This window comes from Phoxinus phoxinus, assembly GCF_949152265.1.
Source record: "Phoxinus phoxinus genome assembly, chromosome: 15".
NCBI classification, from domain to species: Eukaryota; Metazoa; Chordata; class Actinopteri; order Cypriniformes; family Leuciscidae; genus Phoxinus; species Phoxinus phoxinus.
The window spans coordinates 13,460,298-13,478,848 of NC_136890.1; the positions used below are offsets into that span (position 1 = coordinate 13,460,298).

The window sequence follows — 18,551 nt, forward strand, 5'->3', positions numbered from 1 at the left end:
GGATTTCTAAATATCTTTGGGGAACATTATCAAGCACTGTTTGAAAGAATATTTCACAGAAAATTTGAAATGCTGTCATCATGTACTGACTCATGTCATTCCAAACCAATTTGCCTTTCTGCGATGCCCGGGGTGTGAGCGAATGTTTCTTTTCGGTTGGATCTTTTCTTTTCAGTGAATCAGCTGATCGAGTTTAAAAAACCAGTCTGAATCAAGGATTCCTTTGAATGGAAGTTGTTCAAGTTGCACACAGAACCACCAGAAGTACAAGATCAGGGGCCTCGTTTATAACCGTTGTGTACGCACAAAACAGGCCCAGAAAGAGGCGTACGCCACTTCCGATGCATAAGTGATTTATAAAAACAAACTTGACGGGAAAATGTGCGCACCTGCACGCAAACTCTGACCCATGCGTACGAACGTTTTGGAGATGGAGCAGTTTGGCGACACCGATGTTGAGCTGCAGTTAAATGTCTTTTTGATCACTTTTAGACAGAAAATCAAAATAAAATTATACATAATATCCAGATAGATAATACAAATATAATTTCACTCATCAAGCCTATTACTTGAAGCAAATATCCACACCTTAAATGTCCGCGCCAGCGAGCGCGCTGGGCCGTTTAGTGAAACTGACGCATATCTAACGGCAGATGAAGTAAAACTGTAAATCTTCATTATGAGTCCTAATCATAAATAGGCTACAGTGCATGTTCACAATAACAGTTTAAATAAAATAATGATTTAAATATGTTTTACTCCTCATATAAACATTTAGATTAAATATGCCATTCTCATTAATGGAGTTAAACACTTAAACTGTCACAGGTCGAGGTGGGCCAAGCCAGACTGCACCCACCCCTAGACCAGGATCACCCTGAGGAGCGTGTCAAAGGAGGAGGCAGGAGACAGGAATAAAAAAAGAATGACAGGCTTTATTAAATATAAAAACAATTTGAAAATCCTAATCTAAAATTCCTCTTCCTTCCTCTTCCCAGGAATCCAAGGCAAGTGGGGGGTCAGGCTCACTTCCTTCTGGCGCTGGTGCCAACTCGCAATGGTAGGTACTGAACAGGTGGGTATCGCAGGTGAGTAAATGAGTCAGGCTTACTTCCTTCTGGCGCTGGTGCCGACTCACAGTGGTAGATACTGAACAGGTGGGTATCACAGGTGAGTAAATGAGTCAGGCTTACTTCCTTCTGGCGCTGGTGCCGACTCACAGTGGTAGATACTGAACAGGTGGGTATCACAGGAGTTGTAAAGGGCGGGCACTTCGCACCATACAGGTGGGTTTCAGGGCTACAGCAGACTCAAGTCACAAGCGGAGCGGGGCTTTGGCTGGCCCAGACAGAATCAACGCTTCAAATAGAGGTGAATAGCTCTCACATGGGTGGCAGGAGACAGAGTCAATAGCTGAACAGGGCTTTCACTGGGACAGACAGCATTCAAACTTCAAGCAGAGGTAAACAGTTCTCACGTGTGTTGCAGGGGACAAAGTCACAAGCTGAGCGGGCGTTCACTGGAACAGACGGAGTCAACACTTCAAATAGAGGTGAACAGCTCTCACGTTGGTGGCAGGGACAGAGTCATAAGCTGAGCAGGGCTTTCACTGGGGCAGACAGCACACAGACTTCAAGCAGAGGTAAACAGTTCTCACGTGTGTTGCAGGGGACAAAGTCACAAGCTGAGCGACGTTCGCTGGAACAGACGGAATCAACACTTCAAAATAGAGGTGAACAGCTCTCACATTGGTGGTAGGAGACAGAGTCATAAGCTGAGCAGGGCTTTCACTGGGGCAGACAGCACACAGACTTCAAGCAGAGGTAAACAGTTCTCACGTGTGTTGCAGGGGACAAAGTCACAAGCTGAGCGACGTTCGCTGGAACAGACGGAATCAACACTTCAAAATAGAGGTGAACAGCTCTCACATTGGTGGTAGGAGACAGAGTCATAAGCTGAGCAGGGCTTTCACTGGGGCAGACAGCACACAAACTTCAAGCAGAGGTAAACAGTTCTCCCGTGTGTGGCAGGGGACAAAGTCACAAGCTGAGCGACATTCGCTGGAACAGACGGAATCAACACTTCAAATAGAGGTGAACAGCTCTCACATGGGTGGCAGGAGACAAAGTCATAAGCTGAGCAGGGTTCTCACTGGGACAGACAGCATAAACTTCAAGCAGAGGAAAACAGTTCTCACATGTAGTGTGCGCACGGGGGCTTTTCCTTCTGACATCCAACAGGTGACTGCAATCGATCTTGCTAGACTCTTATGATGGACGGTAGACCAGCATAACACATGGGGAGCGCACGGCGATAAAAGGTAAATCTTCCACACACACACGACAGTCCAATTCCAAACATGCAACGTGATGGGAAACGTCAATTTCAGCACTACAAATCCACTCTTCAAGTGCAAAGTAAGGCCAACACTCACCCAGAGGTCTCGATCTGAAGAGCCGATGATAGTCAGAGTTGGGACAGATGCGGTGAATAATTTCCTCACCACTACAAGCGGCTTCACTTCGCTGGTTTCAATGGCCGAGGGGGAGGCTAGAGATCGACAAGGAATCAGTATATTTCACTCAGTGCGATGTATACAACGTGATCCAAGCACTTCAAACCAGTATCCAATTTAGTGTAGAAAACATGCGTTTATGAGATTCAATTTGTCAATCACTCATCTCACTCTTTCCCAGTCCAGACGACGAATTCCACTCTTCACAACTGCCCTCGGATCCCACAAGCAACACTCCTCTTCTTTCACGATGGTCCTTCAGCTGCAACACTCCACAAACATTTCCCAACGGGAGAGAACCACACCAGATCGCCGGGGGAAGACAAAGAAACAACCACACAACGCGGAGGGAGAACACTCCAGATCAACGGAGAAGAAAACAACAACGCCCAGCCTTCTCTTTCCCTTGTGTTTTATCCTCTCAAAATGCTGGCGTGGCCTCAATCAGGCACTCAAAGTGAAGTCCCCGCACCTGTTGCCAATCTGCCGTTTTGTTGTCATGACGACAGACACACACACAAGCCCGGGGACAGTGTTACACTAAAAGTGTCCCGGCGGGAACACTTTTCTGATGGGATTAGTTCCGGGGATTATTTGTCACCCCGTGACAAAACTACATGACATGAAAAGTTAATATATATATATATATATATATATATATATATATTCAATAAATAGCCTATAAATATGTGTTGTGTATGCAATGCTTTTGAACACTTTTCCTTTGGCAAGCTGTGTTTTAATGTTTTAACTACAGAAATACGGGTAATTGCTTCTCATGATAATAGCAGATTGTGCAAATATAATGCACAACAAGGTCTATCTGTTTCCATTAAAAATATAAATCAATTAAAAAGACTATTTGGCCAGTGGAAAAGATTGAGAAAAACTTTATCTGAAATGTTTTTTTTACATAATTTGATTTATTTATTCAAAAACAAGGCAAGGATAGGCTACTAAATGATTTTTATTAATGTTATGTGACCTCCGTATTTCATATTTCCCTAATGTCTTGTACCGTTAAACATGTTATCACGTGGATGAATAATCATATGTAAATGATATGCAGATGAGGATATGCATAGTAAAACTAAGCTCCATATATGGTTATTTCGGGGAGGAGACGCATGTGCGCACAATCTTCCGCTGAGTGGGATTTATAAAGTGAATCCTGCGCAGGTTCTGGCGTACGCACAGTTTTATAAGTCTGAATATTTTTTGCGCACGCCATTTTTGGCTTTCGGGCGCACGTACACTTTTAGTAAGGATCCTACGCACAGTTTTACAAATGAGGCCCCTGAAACCTGCTATCTTTGTTTAAGGGATCACAGAGGAATCTTTTCATCGGCACTTCCAGCCCGATCTCATGAAATTGCGTATCTATACGACGAATGTTATTTATTGTCCCATTTATTTGCCAAAAATAGTTTTTGCGTGCATATAATATGCAGTTTTCGCGTGCATGATACGCACTCTATGGCGTGTAATACACACGCACTCCGCACCCCTAATCCTATAGGGTTTTCAGTGCACGCAAAAACCATTGTTGGCGTATAAATGGTGCGAGAAATATCATTCGTGGTATAGATATGCACTTTCATGAGATTGTGTTGGAACTTCACAATATACAGAACAGTATAATTAAAAAGACAGTGTAGAAGTTGTTTAGACCACTTTTAAAAGGATAGTTCACAAAAAAGTGTCATCGTTTACTCCCCCTCAAGTTGTTCCAAACTTGTTTGAAGTTCTTTTTTCCATGAACACATGCACGCACACACACTATGGGAGTCAATGGGGTCCATCAACTGTTTGGTTACCCATATTCTTCAAAATATCTTCTTTTGTGTTCATGCAGGTTTGGAACAACTTGAGGGCAAGTAAATGATGACATAATTTTCATTTTTGGGTGAACTATCCCTTTGAGATATTTTTATGTTTTTTTTTTTTCTTCGAAGCTTCGGTTCTCAGTGGCTAACTGTATAGAACAAAGCAATCAGCACACAAAAATAAATAAATCACAAATTCAAACGATCTCTTTCAAATGGGTTTTAACTACATAAAATATGAAAGAACTTTCCTTTTTTACACTTTCACTCCTTTTTACTCTTATTTTTACTTATGAACATGTTACTGAGGATAAAGGAAACTGTTCAAAGTGTACAGTTCATCAATGCAGTTATTGTGGAGACTCAGTCAGCAAAATGACTTTCTAACAATGCATAAAGTGCACTGTTGGTGGAAATCAGGTTACACTGATCCAAATCTAAAGGCGAGTCCGAACAAGATCATAATTGTCCGTTCGCAAAGACCCGCTCCCCTTAGTTACTGTCGCTATGTCCGACAATCTACGCCGCTCTCACGCCACACCATGTTCTCACGCAGTGAAAATTACATTGTGGAGCAGAGAGGACACCGACAACGCGCTGACAGACAGGACAGACCAGGTAACTTTTCGGTTACTTTTGATATTAAACATATTAAACAAAGTCTCACCTTTCAAATTTGGTAATTTTTTTTAAAGAAATGTAAACAATAAATACCGTTTTGTGGCTCTTTAATGTGTCTTGACAGATCGCTTTAGAGCCTCAGTTAAAGCTGCTCATGAACCGATCATCTCTTCCTTCTAGTTAATTTATAGCATCAAATAAACATGAATGAACATAAGAAGGAATGTTGTTTTAACCGCAGAAAGGCGTCAGTACACTCCGTTTTTCAAGTTCAAATCCTCTCATGTTAATCTTAACTCTCTTGACTGCTTTGTCGGACAAAATGGCGGATGGCGAAGTATGATTGGTCAGATCACCTGTCAATCAAGCTCCCTTCGAAGGGTCAATTGTAGACCAATTATTCTCTATCTCAAAAGTTGGCTATTGTTTTTTTTATTTTATGTATCAGTCTGTGTTCCTTCTCTCTCTTTAACCAAAATCCAGAGGACAATATGGTCTTAAAACCAGATTAAATTAATGGACTCAAAACAAAATAGCTGTTTTGAGTGTCAAATGATACTTAAACAAATCATTCTAATGATTTCTAATACTAAATATCGGCCAGCAATATTGTCTTTATGTATTTGCAGAAAAATTATGAGTTCATATTATGAGTTTACTTATAAACATTCATCATACACCTCTTGATACTGTATACATTGTAGGATTCCCTATTTTCATTTTAGAACAAAAGCTACTTTTCAGGATAAATTAATTCTGTTTATGTCAGACATTTATGATACGAACAATGTACACTCAAGATTTGAAATAGTATGAAGCTTAAGTGAACAAAAAAATTATATATTTGTTTTACCTAATCTGGTAATGCCAGTGCAGTTGCTTCCATAGACAGGTGTACACACACACACACACACACACACACACACACACACACACACACACACACACACACACACACACACACACACACACACACACACACACACACGCACACACACACACACACACACACACACACACACACACACACACGCACACGCACACACCAAGAGCAACCAGTCAGGTCAACAATCCAGAACAGGGAGCTGATAAACAAGCACTTCTTCCCTTAATTATTTTAAAGAAACTCAAATGACTCATTTAAAGAGTTTTCTTGCAAAAGTCAGAAAACTTTCTTTAGTCAGCCATGAGAATAAAAAACAGTGTGCATATAAAGCATGGGGAATAAGAGTTGCTGCTTTCATCTTGAACCCGAAATTGAAAGATTGAAAGAAGTTGCTGATACACACGCAAATCAAAGCAGCTAAGCAACTTACATGCAATCCTCCAGTCACCTGCAAATAGAGCAAGTGTATTACAGAGAGAGCAGAGCAAGATTTAGCTAATGATTGTGATGAGAAAAATTCTTGCAAAGTGTGCAGTGCTTTGCCTCAACAATGCCTTGGGAAAAAAAGAATACCTAAATTATGCTATTCACTCAACAGAAAAAATTACACCAGACTGCAAGAGACTCGAATACAGCCAATATCAGCTGTGACTCACGACTCGACCTATTACTTCAGTTAAAGATAAAGGTGCATAATAAATAGCTTAAAATGGTTTTGACATTGAAAATCTACTGTCCTTTATCAGAAGGGAAAATGCTTGCAAGTGATGAATGTTACAATGTGAATCTGACCCGATTGCATGATCAAAATAGTGTCCTTGGTGACCTAAGAAAGTTGGATTTCCATGCCTACGCCATAATGTGAGTCATGGGCCAGTTTCTCCTGCTGGTAGATGCCATACAGTAACTACACCATTATATGGCCACAAGCAACTTTCTCCATTAAAGACAATAAAAGTAGCCGTGAATTTAGATGACAATAAGTCTGATGTCGATATTCGATATACACTACAGTTCAAAAGTTTGTGGTCAGTATGTTTTTAAAGATATTTTAGTCTCTTGTGCTCACCTGCATAAGATATTATGCTCAGGCTGCATTTATTTGATCAAAAATACAGTAATACTGTGAAATATTATTACGATTAAAATGAACAGTTTTCTGCAGTAGATTTTAAAATGTATCCCTGTAATGGCAAAGCTGAATTTTCAGCATTATTACTCCAGTCTTCAGTGTCACATGATCCTTCATAAATCATTCTTGTTCAATACATATTTGTTATTATTATCAATGTGGAAAGCAGTTATGCAGGTTAATATTTATCTGCTGTCACTTTTGACGTGCAATAAACCAATCAGAGTCTCATCTCTCATTCCCTTTAAAAGACAGTTGTGTTCGTGCCATGGCGGATTTGCTATTTACATGGCGAATTTCGCAAGCGGAAAAACTGAACGCTTCTCTAGCGAGGAAACGGATCTGCTCGTGTGCAAGGTTAAAGCGCGCAAGCAGACCATCTACGGGACAAAGTGCACGCGCGTTGTGGAGCCGCCTATAGGCGCATATTACAAATGCGCTCTTTAAATAACAAAAAAAAATATTGCGCCGTCTATTTCAGTTGCCCCAAAATAGCAATGCGCCAACAATGCGCCCGAACACACCTAATTTTCAGACCAGCACGCCCATGGGCGCACAAATGGTCGCTATTTGCTATCTAAGGAACGTGGCACAGGACGTGAAAATGATAACTGCGTCAGGCTGAAACTAAAAAAACATGCATTACGCCTGTTTACCCATCATATGGGTAACACTTTAGTTTAGGGTCCAATTCTCACTATTAACTAATTGCTTATTAGCATGCATATTACTAGGATATTTGTAGTTTATTGGTACTTATAAAGCACATATTAATGCCTTATTCTGCATGACCATATTCCACATTCCTTAATCCTACTCAATACCCAAATTTAATTGGGCCCTAAACTAAAGTGTGACCATCATATGATATCAAATACAGTTAACACGAAATATCATGAAGGTGGTGAGATTGAGGTTAACATTTTATCATGTTAAACTAGCTAACATGCAATCACAGTAGAGATATTCAGTGCAATGGCAAGAACACCAACTTAAAAGCACTATTTCTGAACTCTGTATGACTCACAGATTCCAAGCCTTACGGTTGCAGGCTTCCCCCAATTATGTACAGTCGTTTGGTGTAGTCTTTGCATTACACTCTCTGTCTGCAGTGGTATTGGATTATATTCTTTCATTTTTTTAAAAGCTAATGCTTTTTTTTCTGCAGCTGAAGTTCTGCCAAAATTAGTTTTGAAAAGTGGACACCTTTTGAATCGGAACGAGCAATACACAATGACACCACCACTGAGCAAAAATGATTATGCATGAGAAAATAAATAAAATCATTTTAGCAAAATTGCTTTTTGTTCATCCACAGAGTGTGTGTGTGTGTGTGGTTGTGGGAGAGTGGGTCAGTTTGTACCTACATTGTGGATCGAAAGTGAATGAAAAGTCCCAAATATGATAGAAAAACAAATGTGTATGTAGATTTGGAGTTACTGAAGATTACCCCTCTTCCATCAGGAATATGATTGTTTACTCTGGAGCAGGCTGATTGCTTATTTTGGAGTTAGGCGGTGGATGTTCCACAGTATCTGTGGGACGCTTTCCACACAGCCTAAAGTGACAATTATAACCAAATTTGGATGCATTTTTTAGTTGTTTTTTTTTACTGTTGAGAAAAATAAATAAAAAATCAGAAACATCCATCCAGCCATAATTGGCCATACAGTAATTCATCATACAATCTTACATGGAAATGCAGTGATTAAGAGTGTCTTCTAAAGTAATATGCATTACAAAAATATATATAATTGTAAAGCAGATTAAGCAGCAATGAAATCAAAATATTACTTTTTTTATCATTTGCTACATGAATATGTTTTATGGTAATTAAGGCAGACCTTGATTAATCTCCGTCTAATTTTCAGAAGAGATATACAACCCTCATCCACTTCACAAAAACATACAGTAATACAAAAATATGTCATCCTTTGATTTCTCAATTGAGACATTCATACTCATCAGCTCATGAAAAAAAACATTTAATGGATCATTAATACTGAGAATTAGTGATTTTTTTTCTTTCAAATTTCTTTAATGATCCTCTATAGACTATTTAACACTGATTTAATTTAAAGCTGTAAATCAATAATTAATCAGATGATAATGTTTTGCTTGAGAAAATGAAAGCATGATTTTGCTGGTCATAAGACCCCTTAAACATGCATATTGCATAACTACACATACATATTTTATTCATGAATCGTTTTTCCAATGATTACAGCCTAGAAACCACACACACACAGCACCAGGGACAATAAAATGGGTATCGTCCTATCAGCACATTTAAGTAGAGTGGTTGTTGATCGCTTGATCACACACACACACACGCACACACACACACACACACACACACACACACACACACACACACACACACACACACACACACACACACACACACACACACACACACACACACACACACAGTGCACACACACACACGCACACGCACACATTTAGACAAACCAAATGCAAATTTCACACATGCATCCACATACACACAACCCTCAAAAGGCAAGTGATTTGTCCTTTCACTTTTACAAGTGAATTCAGCAAAGAAAACCCAGCTGACATCCACATACTATCTGATTTTCTTCAAAATACACCAGCGATCGTCTTTCCTAGTGCCTCTTATCTTGCGTGCACATGCAGGGCTGACAAATTGGCTTGACCCCTTGTCTGGTTGGGTCTCATATGGTTTATAAATGTTCTCACCCACTGTGATTACAATCGGACGAGCTTGCAGTCATTAAGCTAATGGAGGCGCATTCTAATTGATGACATCCTCATTTGCATTGTGTGTTAATTACCCAAATCACTTAGCCGCATCTGTAAATTCTAATTAGTACCCGCAGATTCAGTGCGGCTGGATGTTTTCACCTGAAAATGAAGATGTCTTTCTCTCTGCCATTGTAAACAAAAAACATAGTTAAATTAAGTAAAGTAACCATGAAGTGAAAATTCGTCTCAGGCACACCAGGCGGAATTAATCACAACCATTTCGAAAGCCAAATGATTATGCCAAAGAAAATATGTGACCAAATATGGAGATCCAAGTGGAGCAAAGAGTGATAACTGGGCAAAGTATGATTAGTTGCGATTCAAATAACAGAATAGAAAACATAGAAAACAAAGCAAAAAGGCTTTAAAGAATCTTTGAAGCTGCAAAGCAAATTGCTATTTAACTGCTGATAGAATGCCATGACGTCAATAGTGAAGCTTCCTGTGGCATTCATTGCAGAAACCCTCACTACTGTAACACAGCCGTGAAGGTCCCAGGAAAAGGTCTCATGTGGAGAGTTATTTGCTAACACAGCAGTTTCAATGCAGTTCCACATCTTGCAAATTAAGTTTCTTACCTGAGAGTGAACATTTCTACAGGTGAGTATGGAGAAGCTGCAACATATGCTGACACGGTATCCCTTTGCCGAACAGGCGTGGATGGTACCAACACTGCAAAATTCCCATCCAAACGTTGCTCTGATAATTCCGGAACAGATGGAGTCTTGAATAATCGTACACTCCCGATGCGCCTCATGGGTGTAGAGTTCGGAGACCCAAACAATCCCTCTTGATCCGAGTGAGCGGCGCTCCTGTCCCCTAACTCCTCGGAAAGACAACCCCCTTCTTCTACGGCCCGAAGGCTGTAGTACAGCTCTACAGGTGTTCCTTCAGGCACATCCGGACTCCTCTGCCGTCCTGGGACAACGCTGGGAGGTGCAAACCACCCAGGAAGAGGCTCGAGCTCGGCGACGCAAACGCCCATGTCCCCTCGCAACCTGCAGCTCCCGCGGACCTCCTGGGTTTCATGGAAGGCGAACATCCGTACGCAGGGAAGTTTGTCCACTGCACTGTAGTCGTCCCAATCCCTCCCGGCGATGTAGAACAAGACCTGAACCTTGGGTTTGTTCAGGTAAATCTTTTCATTGAGAACAAAGGTCTGCACTTTCCAGTTGAAGGTGAAGAGGGTTGAGGAACCCACAAAGGAGCCAGGCATCTGGAGGAGATCCAAAGGAACAGGCTCTTCCACCGCAAGGGTTCCGTACGTGGCATTGATGATGGGAGGTTTCCTGGCCTGGTGGATGAAGAACAGTTCCGTTCTGGAGAGAAAGCTAGAGTTGCGCATGAAGTCCTGGGTGGCCTCCTTAAGAAAGAAGGAGGACTCTGTGTTGAGGAGCTGGTAGTTGACGGGCAGGTAAGTAGGGGAGGCGTAGCGCTGAAGATTCTCCAGGATTCGACAGTCTGTAACTGACAGAAAAGGAAAGAGGTGTCAGAGTTACATGTGGGTCTTTAGGTGTGTGTATTTTGAGAAGAAAGGTGCACAGAACACTACAATTCTGACTGATACCAAGAAGTTGATCATTATTTTTCCGGTCCCAATATATAATTGAATTAGATTAAAGCATGCCTTCATTCATCAATCTGTTAATTAAGTTAATTAAGTTAATTAAGCTACAAAATAAACTGGATTAAAATCTTAAAATAAATTTGATTAAATGTCTTTTTTTTTCTATGTGATTGTAATGTGGTCTTGTATATGTGGTACAGTTGATGTAAGTGTGAATGAACTTACTATAGCGCAAGACAAATTTCAGACTTTCTCGGACAATAAAGTTATATCATATCATACTGTATATCATATTTTCTGATAATGGCTAATAACTGATAAATGGCTAAAATTAAAATGCTGTACTATTGTGTCTAAACAAATGAAAACACTTAAAACTGAATAAATGTTAAATGCTACAGATGAATCACAACATTATAATTTAGAGAATTAAAATTAATTTCTGATAAAGATTCGATTTAACAGTGTTCTTACATTCATTTTAAGTGGATATTAGATGACAGCAAAGGTCATCTAAATGTAAAAATAGAGGAAATGAGCAAGAACATTTAAACATAATATCGTACACTAAATAAATAAAATATCTTATTTGCATCCCTCTAGAAACCATGATAACGTCTCGGTTACGGATGTAACCCTCGTTCCCTGAGTAGGGAACGGAGACGTTACGTCGAAATGACGACGAATGGGGTTCGCTTAGAAGCCTATCCTCTTCGAATATTAATAAAACGAGCCAATGGCAAGCAAATGCCATGGGTCTGCTGAATTTGCATAGCGTAACTCCGCCCCACTGTGTGGGTATATAAGGAAGTGAGCCGGCAACATGCAGATATGTTTCTTCGCTGAAGGAGCCAAGGCTGAACTCGGCTGTTCCAGCGGTACAGCGGAAGTGGCAGGAAGACGTAACGTCTCCGTTCCCTACTCAGGGAACGAGGGTTACATCCGTAACCGAGACGTTCCCTTTCGTTGTCACTTCGAGTTACGTCGAAATGACGACGAATGGGGTTACCAGTCCAATCACGCCACCTCGGCTGTCTTCCAGTGCCCTGCGTAAGTCTGAGGTCCCTGTCGTGACTAGCACGGACGAAGGACTCCTACTTAACACAGGAATACCAAGGTACACTGGGAGCATATCTCAGTGGAATATGCAATCAGTGCCCGCCCGAAGGGGGGACTTAAGAATAACATATGACCCGGAGGGGGGTGCATACGGAAAACACTGGGGTGTCCAGCCCGTAGGGTGGAGTATTTCAACCCCAGGGGTGGCAGACTGGCTTGCCAAGGGAAAGACACATGCTCGAGAGAGGCTTACAGTGGAATACACACGTGGGGGTCGCCCAGAGGGGGAACCATGCACATGGTGGCACCTAGCCAACGCGAAAGCTGCCGGAGGCATAACTCTGGCGTTGACGTCAACAGCGCTGGAGGAACTCAGGGCTTATCAGGCTCACCTGAGGAAATATCGCACGTATCCAGTCCGTGGAGTGGAATGGCGAGCAAGCGAAGACACCTGAGCGGGTCCTAGCACCGGCTGGTTGAAGCGAGTACACGGGAGGACACTGGCTCCACTCGGAGATTATAGCTATAATCTGGCGAATGTGTAGGGTGTCGCCCAGCCTGCAGCTCTGCAGATGTCTGTTAGCGAGGCGCCATGCGCTAGAGCCCAAGAGGAGGCCACACTCCGGGTGGAGTGGGCCGTCACACCAAGGGGGCACGGTCGACCTTGCTGCTGTTGTAAGCCAAAGCAATGGCGTCCACTATCCAGTGAGACAACCTTTGCTTGGAGAGAGCCTTTCCCTTCAGCTTCCCACCATAACAGACAAAGAGCTGGTCTGAGGTCCTGAACACTGCGTTCTGTCTAAGTAAGCACGGAGTGCGCGTACTGGACAGAGCAATGCCAAGGCTGGGTCTGCCTCCTCCAGGGGCAGCGCTTGCAGGTTCACCACCTGGTCCCGGAAGGGAGTGGTGGGAACCTTGGGCACATATTCAGGCCGGGGTCTCAGGATCACGTGAGAAAAGGCCGGCCCGAATTCCGGGCACGCTTCGTCTACAGAAAATGCGTGCAGGTCCCCTACCCTCTTTATGGAGGCCAAAGCAACCAGGAGCCCTGTCTTAACTGACAGGAACTTAAGCTCCACTGATTGCAGAGGCTCAAAGGGAGCACTCTGCAGGGCATTTAGTACCACTGAGAGGTCCCAAGAGGGAACGAGAGGAGGGCGAGGAGGCTGTGTTCTCCTCGCTCCTCTCAGGAACCTGATGACCAGGTCGTGCTTTCCCACGGACTTACCATCAACTGCATCGTGATGTGCGGCGATAGCGGCAACATATACTTTCAGGTTGGAGGGAGACAGCCTTCGCTCCAACCCATCCTGCAGGAAGGAAAGCACGATACTGATCGGGCATGATCTGGGGTCTTCTGAGTGAGAAGAGCACCAAAGACGAAGAGGTTCCACTTCAACGCGTAGGCATGTCTAGTGGACGACGCTCTAGCGGAAGTGATGGTAGCCACCACCGCTGGTGGTAGGGTACTCAAACCTGCCTCGTCCCGTCCAGGAGCCACACGTGGAGGTTCCAAAGATCGGGACGAGGGTGCCAAAGGGTGCCCCGTCCCTGAGAAAGGAGGTCCTTCCTCAGAGGAATTGGCCAGGGAGGTGCTGTCGCGAGGAGTACAAGTTCTGAGAACCAGGTTCGGGTGGGCCAGTGCGGCGCAACCAATATGACCTGCTCCTCGTCCTCCCTGATCTTGCACAGGTCTGTGCAAGAAGGCTCACTGGGGGAACGCATACTTGCGGAGGCCCCGGGGCCAGCTGTGCGCCAGAGCGTCCGTGCCGAGCGTGCCCTCGGTCAGGGAGTAAAACTGGGCGCAGTGGGACGAGTCGTGGGAGGCAAACAGGTCTACCTGTGCGTCCCCGAACTGATCCCAATCAGCTGGACCGCCTGGGGATGGAGTCTCCATTCTCTCGGAAGAGGCTGAAGCCGTGAGAGCTCGTCGGCTGCACAGTTCAGGTCTCCCGGAATATAATGGCTTGAAGCGACCTCAGATGCTTCTGACTCCATATGAGGAGGTGGCGGGCGAGTTGCGACATACGGCGGGAGCGTAGACCACCTTGTCGGTTGATGTACGCTACTGTCGCGGTAATGTCTGATGGGCTAGTACGTGCTGGTTCTTGAGCAGCGCCCGGAAGCGGTGCAGAGCGAGACGTACTGCCAGCAACTCGAGGCAATTGACATGCCATAGGCGGTGGGGTCCTGTCCAGGAGCCCGCGGCAGCATGTCCATTGCACATGGCGGCCCAGCCCGTGGAGGAGACATCCGTTGAGACAACAACATGCCTGGAAACTCGTTCTAAGGGCACTCCGGCCCGAGAAAGCTGAGATTCGTCCACGGGGATAAGGTCTGATGGCAGGTCGGAGTAACTGGTACTCGGAACGTGCCCTGACGCCATGCCCACCTCGGGACTCGATCGCAAAGCCAGTGCTGAAGCGGTCTCATATGAAGCAATCCGAGCGGCGTTGCCGCGGCTGCAGATGCCATATGCCCCAGGAGCCTCTGAAAAAGTTTCAGTGGAACCGCACTCTTGCCCTCAGATTGTCTCAGGCAAGTCAGCAGTGACTGCGCGCGTGCGCTCGTAAGCTGCGCGCACATGGCGACCGAGTCGAATTTCCTACCGAGAAAAGAGATCCTCTGCACGGGGCAAAGTTTGCTCTTCTCCCAGTTGACCCGAAGGCCCAGACGGGCTAGGTGCCGGAGCACTAGGTCCCTGTGTTCGCAACCCTGGTCCGAGAGTGAGCTAGGATTAGCCAGTCATCGGGATAATTCAGGATGCGAACCCCGTGCTGCCGTAGCGGCACAAGGGCTGCCTCGACGACCTTCGTGAAGACGCGAGGAGACAGGGCCAACCCGAATGGGAGAACTGCGTACTGGTATGCCTGCCCCTCGAAAGCAAACCGCAAGAACGGTCTGTGTCGAGAAAAAATGGAGACATGAAGTAGGCGTCCTTCAGGTCGATCGCTGCAAACCAATCCTGTGGCTGCACACATTCGAAAATGCGCTTGGCCATGAGCCTCTTGAACGGAAGCCTGTGAAGGGAACGGTTCAAGACGCGCAGATCCAGGATTGGCCGTAACCCACCGGATATCCTGGGGACAATGAAGTAGGGCTGTAGAAGCCGGACCTCATTGCGGCTGGAGGGACAGTCTCGATCGCACCCTTCGCCAGCAGGGTGGCGACCTCCGCTCTCATGACAGGGGCATAGCCACCGACCATAGTAAGGCGGACACCTCTGAAGCGGGGAGGAGACCGTGCGAACTGAATCGCATAGCCGAGCCTGATGGTTCGCGCAAGCCAGCGGGACAGGGGGGAAGCTCTAACCAGGCTCCCACGGACTGTGCCAGCGGGGTCATGCGAACGACAGACGTCCCCCCGGGGGTGCAGCGAAGCGGAATGACCGGCCCAGACGTGGGTGGCATAGCGGCCCGGTGTGGGGGCACGGTCATTAGCCGCGTCCTGCCAGAGGAGGCCAGGGAAGGACCAGCGTTCCACAGGGGCGTGCTCAGGCAGGGGTCTGGCGACAGAGGGGGACGAGAGTGGCGAGGCCCGTGAGCGTGCGCACTGTCATCCGAGAACTCTGTGACAGAGGAGGGCGAGAGTGGCGGGACCCGAGGGTGGCGCGCACTGTCGTCCGAGAACTCTGTGTGCTCAGAGATGGGAGAGACAGTTCTTTGGAAAAAGAGGTTTTCCCCCGGCCCTCCACCGGGGGAAGGAGTGGCCCTGCAACCACCTCCTAGAAAGAACTGCAACCCATCTCTGAGCTGCCCGTAACGGGAGCACCGCATTGCTGCGGGGCTGGTACGGGCTGGGGCGCCTTCCTGCGACTACCTCCACGGCACGGCCTGGGTGAAGGGTGCTGCTAGGGCCGGCAGGGAGTGTCGCAGGAGGGCGCCCTCGGCGGCGAGCGGAATGAGGCAGCTGAGCCGGCGGCTGAGCAGCTGGCCGCGGGATCAGAGCCTCAGTCCGCTCTGGGCAGCCGAGAACTCTGGGCAGAGTCCTCGACTGCGCCGCCGAGGAGGCCAGTCTGGGATATGGGGAGTTGAGGAAGCGGCTTCGCTCAGCCTCGCCCATATCAACCAGACTAAGCCAGTTTTTGTCTCTGGACCACATATGTGGACATCACCTGACCCAGGGAGCGTGTGGTCACCTTCGTCGCCCGTAGAGCGAGGTCGGTGGCGGCACGCAGCTCTTGCAAGAGCCCTGGACCAGCCCTACCCTCGTGCATTAGCAATGAGCACCCCTGGCCTGGTAGACCTGAAGGATGGGCATAGCATGCAGTGAGGTGGCAGCCAGCCCCGCAGCTCTATAGATCTCTGCCACCGGAGTAGACAAAAACCTACATGCTTTGGGGTGGGTGGGTGCTTAGGGCCGCCACGCCAGTGGAGGCGCTGTGGGGACACAGTTGTGTTGCCACAGAACACTCCATAGGGGGAACCCCAGTGTACCCACTGGCCGCGACCTCATCGAGGGCAGAGAAGGCGGAAGAGGCCGCTGAGTAATCTCATGACCTCTTCATGCACGTCCAGGAAGAAAGGAATTGGGGGCGGGCCGACGTGTGCCGGTGCGTCCCCAAAAACCGATCATCAGCTTTAAGCACTTGGGACATGGCGGAGGGTTCCACACAAGCCCAAATGCTCGCGACTGCCCGGGGAAGCATGGCAGAGTTCTGGTTCAGACTCGGGCAATGCTGGCACACCCGGAGGAGGCAGCACAGCCGAGTCTTCTCCAGCGTACTCACGCCCACCTTGTGATGCGGCGATAGACAAGATTTCATCTGCCGGGGCATCGAATGAAATGCTGGACCAGCCCGCGACCTCTGGCCGGGACTGGTCAGCGATCTCATCCGGATACCACACGGGTTGCAATGTGAAGAGGAGCGTGTGGACCGAGGATAGATCGTCGGGTTGGTTCCACACAGCAGCCTCTGATCACCCTGGCCACCAGCCGAAGTATTCCCTCTTGCGGAGAGAATAGATCGGGGTGTGGATGAGGGGACTCTCTCTCGAGGAGGTCATCGAGTCTCGATCGTTACATTGCGATGGTCATGTCCCCGCAATGAGAACATGACGCATCCACGAACGCTGTCTGTGCGTTTGCCCAAACACATCAGACAGCGTCCGTGCCCATCAGCTGATTTAATCTGTGTATCGCACCCAGAAACACACGGGCGAACCGTCTTTAAAAAGACGCGCCGCGTGCAGCTCTTTTAGAGAGATAAAACTCAAACAGCAGTGTTGAAGCGCCCAGGGAGAGACACACGACTGGCAGACCACTGCGCAGATCGGCAGGCAATATGAAGCTCGCTGGAATTCGCCGTCACACCAACACTTCTGAAGAGTAGCTCGTCTCGAAGAGTGAAGAGAGATGATCTCAGAATGGCTTGTGGAGTGAAGAATGCTCTTGGCTCCGAAAGCGAAAACATATCTGCATGTTGCCGGCTCACTTCCTTATATACCCACACAGTGGGGCGGAGTTACGCTATGCAAATTCAGCAGACCCATGGCATTTGCTTGCCATTGGCTCGTTTTATTAATATTCGAAGAGGATAGGCTTCTAAGCGAACCCCATTCGTCGTCATTTCGACGTAACTCGAAGTGACAACGAAAGGGAACTGGACCAGCTAATGAAGCACAAAAGCTATTGAAGCAATTTATAAAAACACTGTCAACAGATTGTATTGGTGATTTGAAATATATAATTGAAATGTAATCTTGACAAACACATTACAGGTTTCAGTCTTTCTGAATTCAAGCAGATATGAGCTGTACTTGTATGGCTACTGTCAGCATAGAAAATAGCAGCCAAGTTAACTGACTTGCCTTAAAGGGACTTAAACTCTGGAAACAATGGTTGGTTATTCCAAAATTTGCTCTGGATACAGAAGCATTATGTTCTATTTTCATTTTCAAACAATTCCAAACCATTGAAATATAAATCAGATTTACAGTTTTATATGTGTGAGAGTGGGAGACTAAGGATCTATTGATGCAAAATGACACTGAAAGTAACATTTGAATATGAAAACTTGAATGGCCAGCTTTTTCACTTCTTTTCTCAAATCTATTGCATCATAAAAGAAGTGCCAAAGTTATTTCCAGAGTAGGCACTGCTTGTATCCTATGTAATATATCCCTCGCTGTTTCTGTAGACAGCACTGGCTGTGGCAT

At 45.9% G+C, this 18,551-nt stretch overlaps 1 protein-coding gene across 2 annotated transcripts in view; it reads right to left on the bottom strand.

Annotated features, from left to right (window-relative positions):
- Nucleotides 1-18,551, bottom strand: part of LOC307011223 (transmembrane protein 132C) — a 332,560-nt gene that overhangs the window by 236,652 nt on the left and 77,357 nt on the right. For both annotated transcript variants that reach the window (XM_079636638.1, XM_079636637.1), the window contains exon 2: nt 10,346-11,234. In XM_079636638.1, coding sequence (XP_079492764.1) covers nt 10,346-11,234 — 889 coding nt within the window. The remainder of the gene's footprint in view (nt 1-10,345; nt 11,235-18,551) is intronic.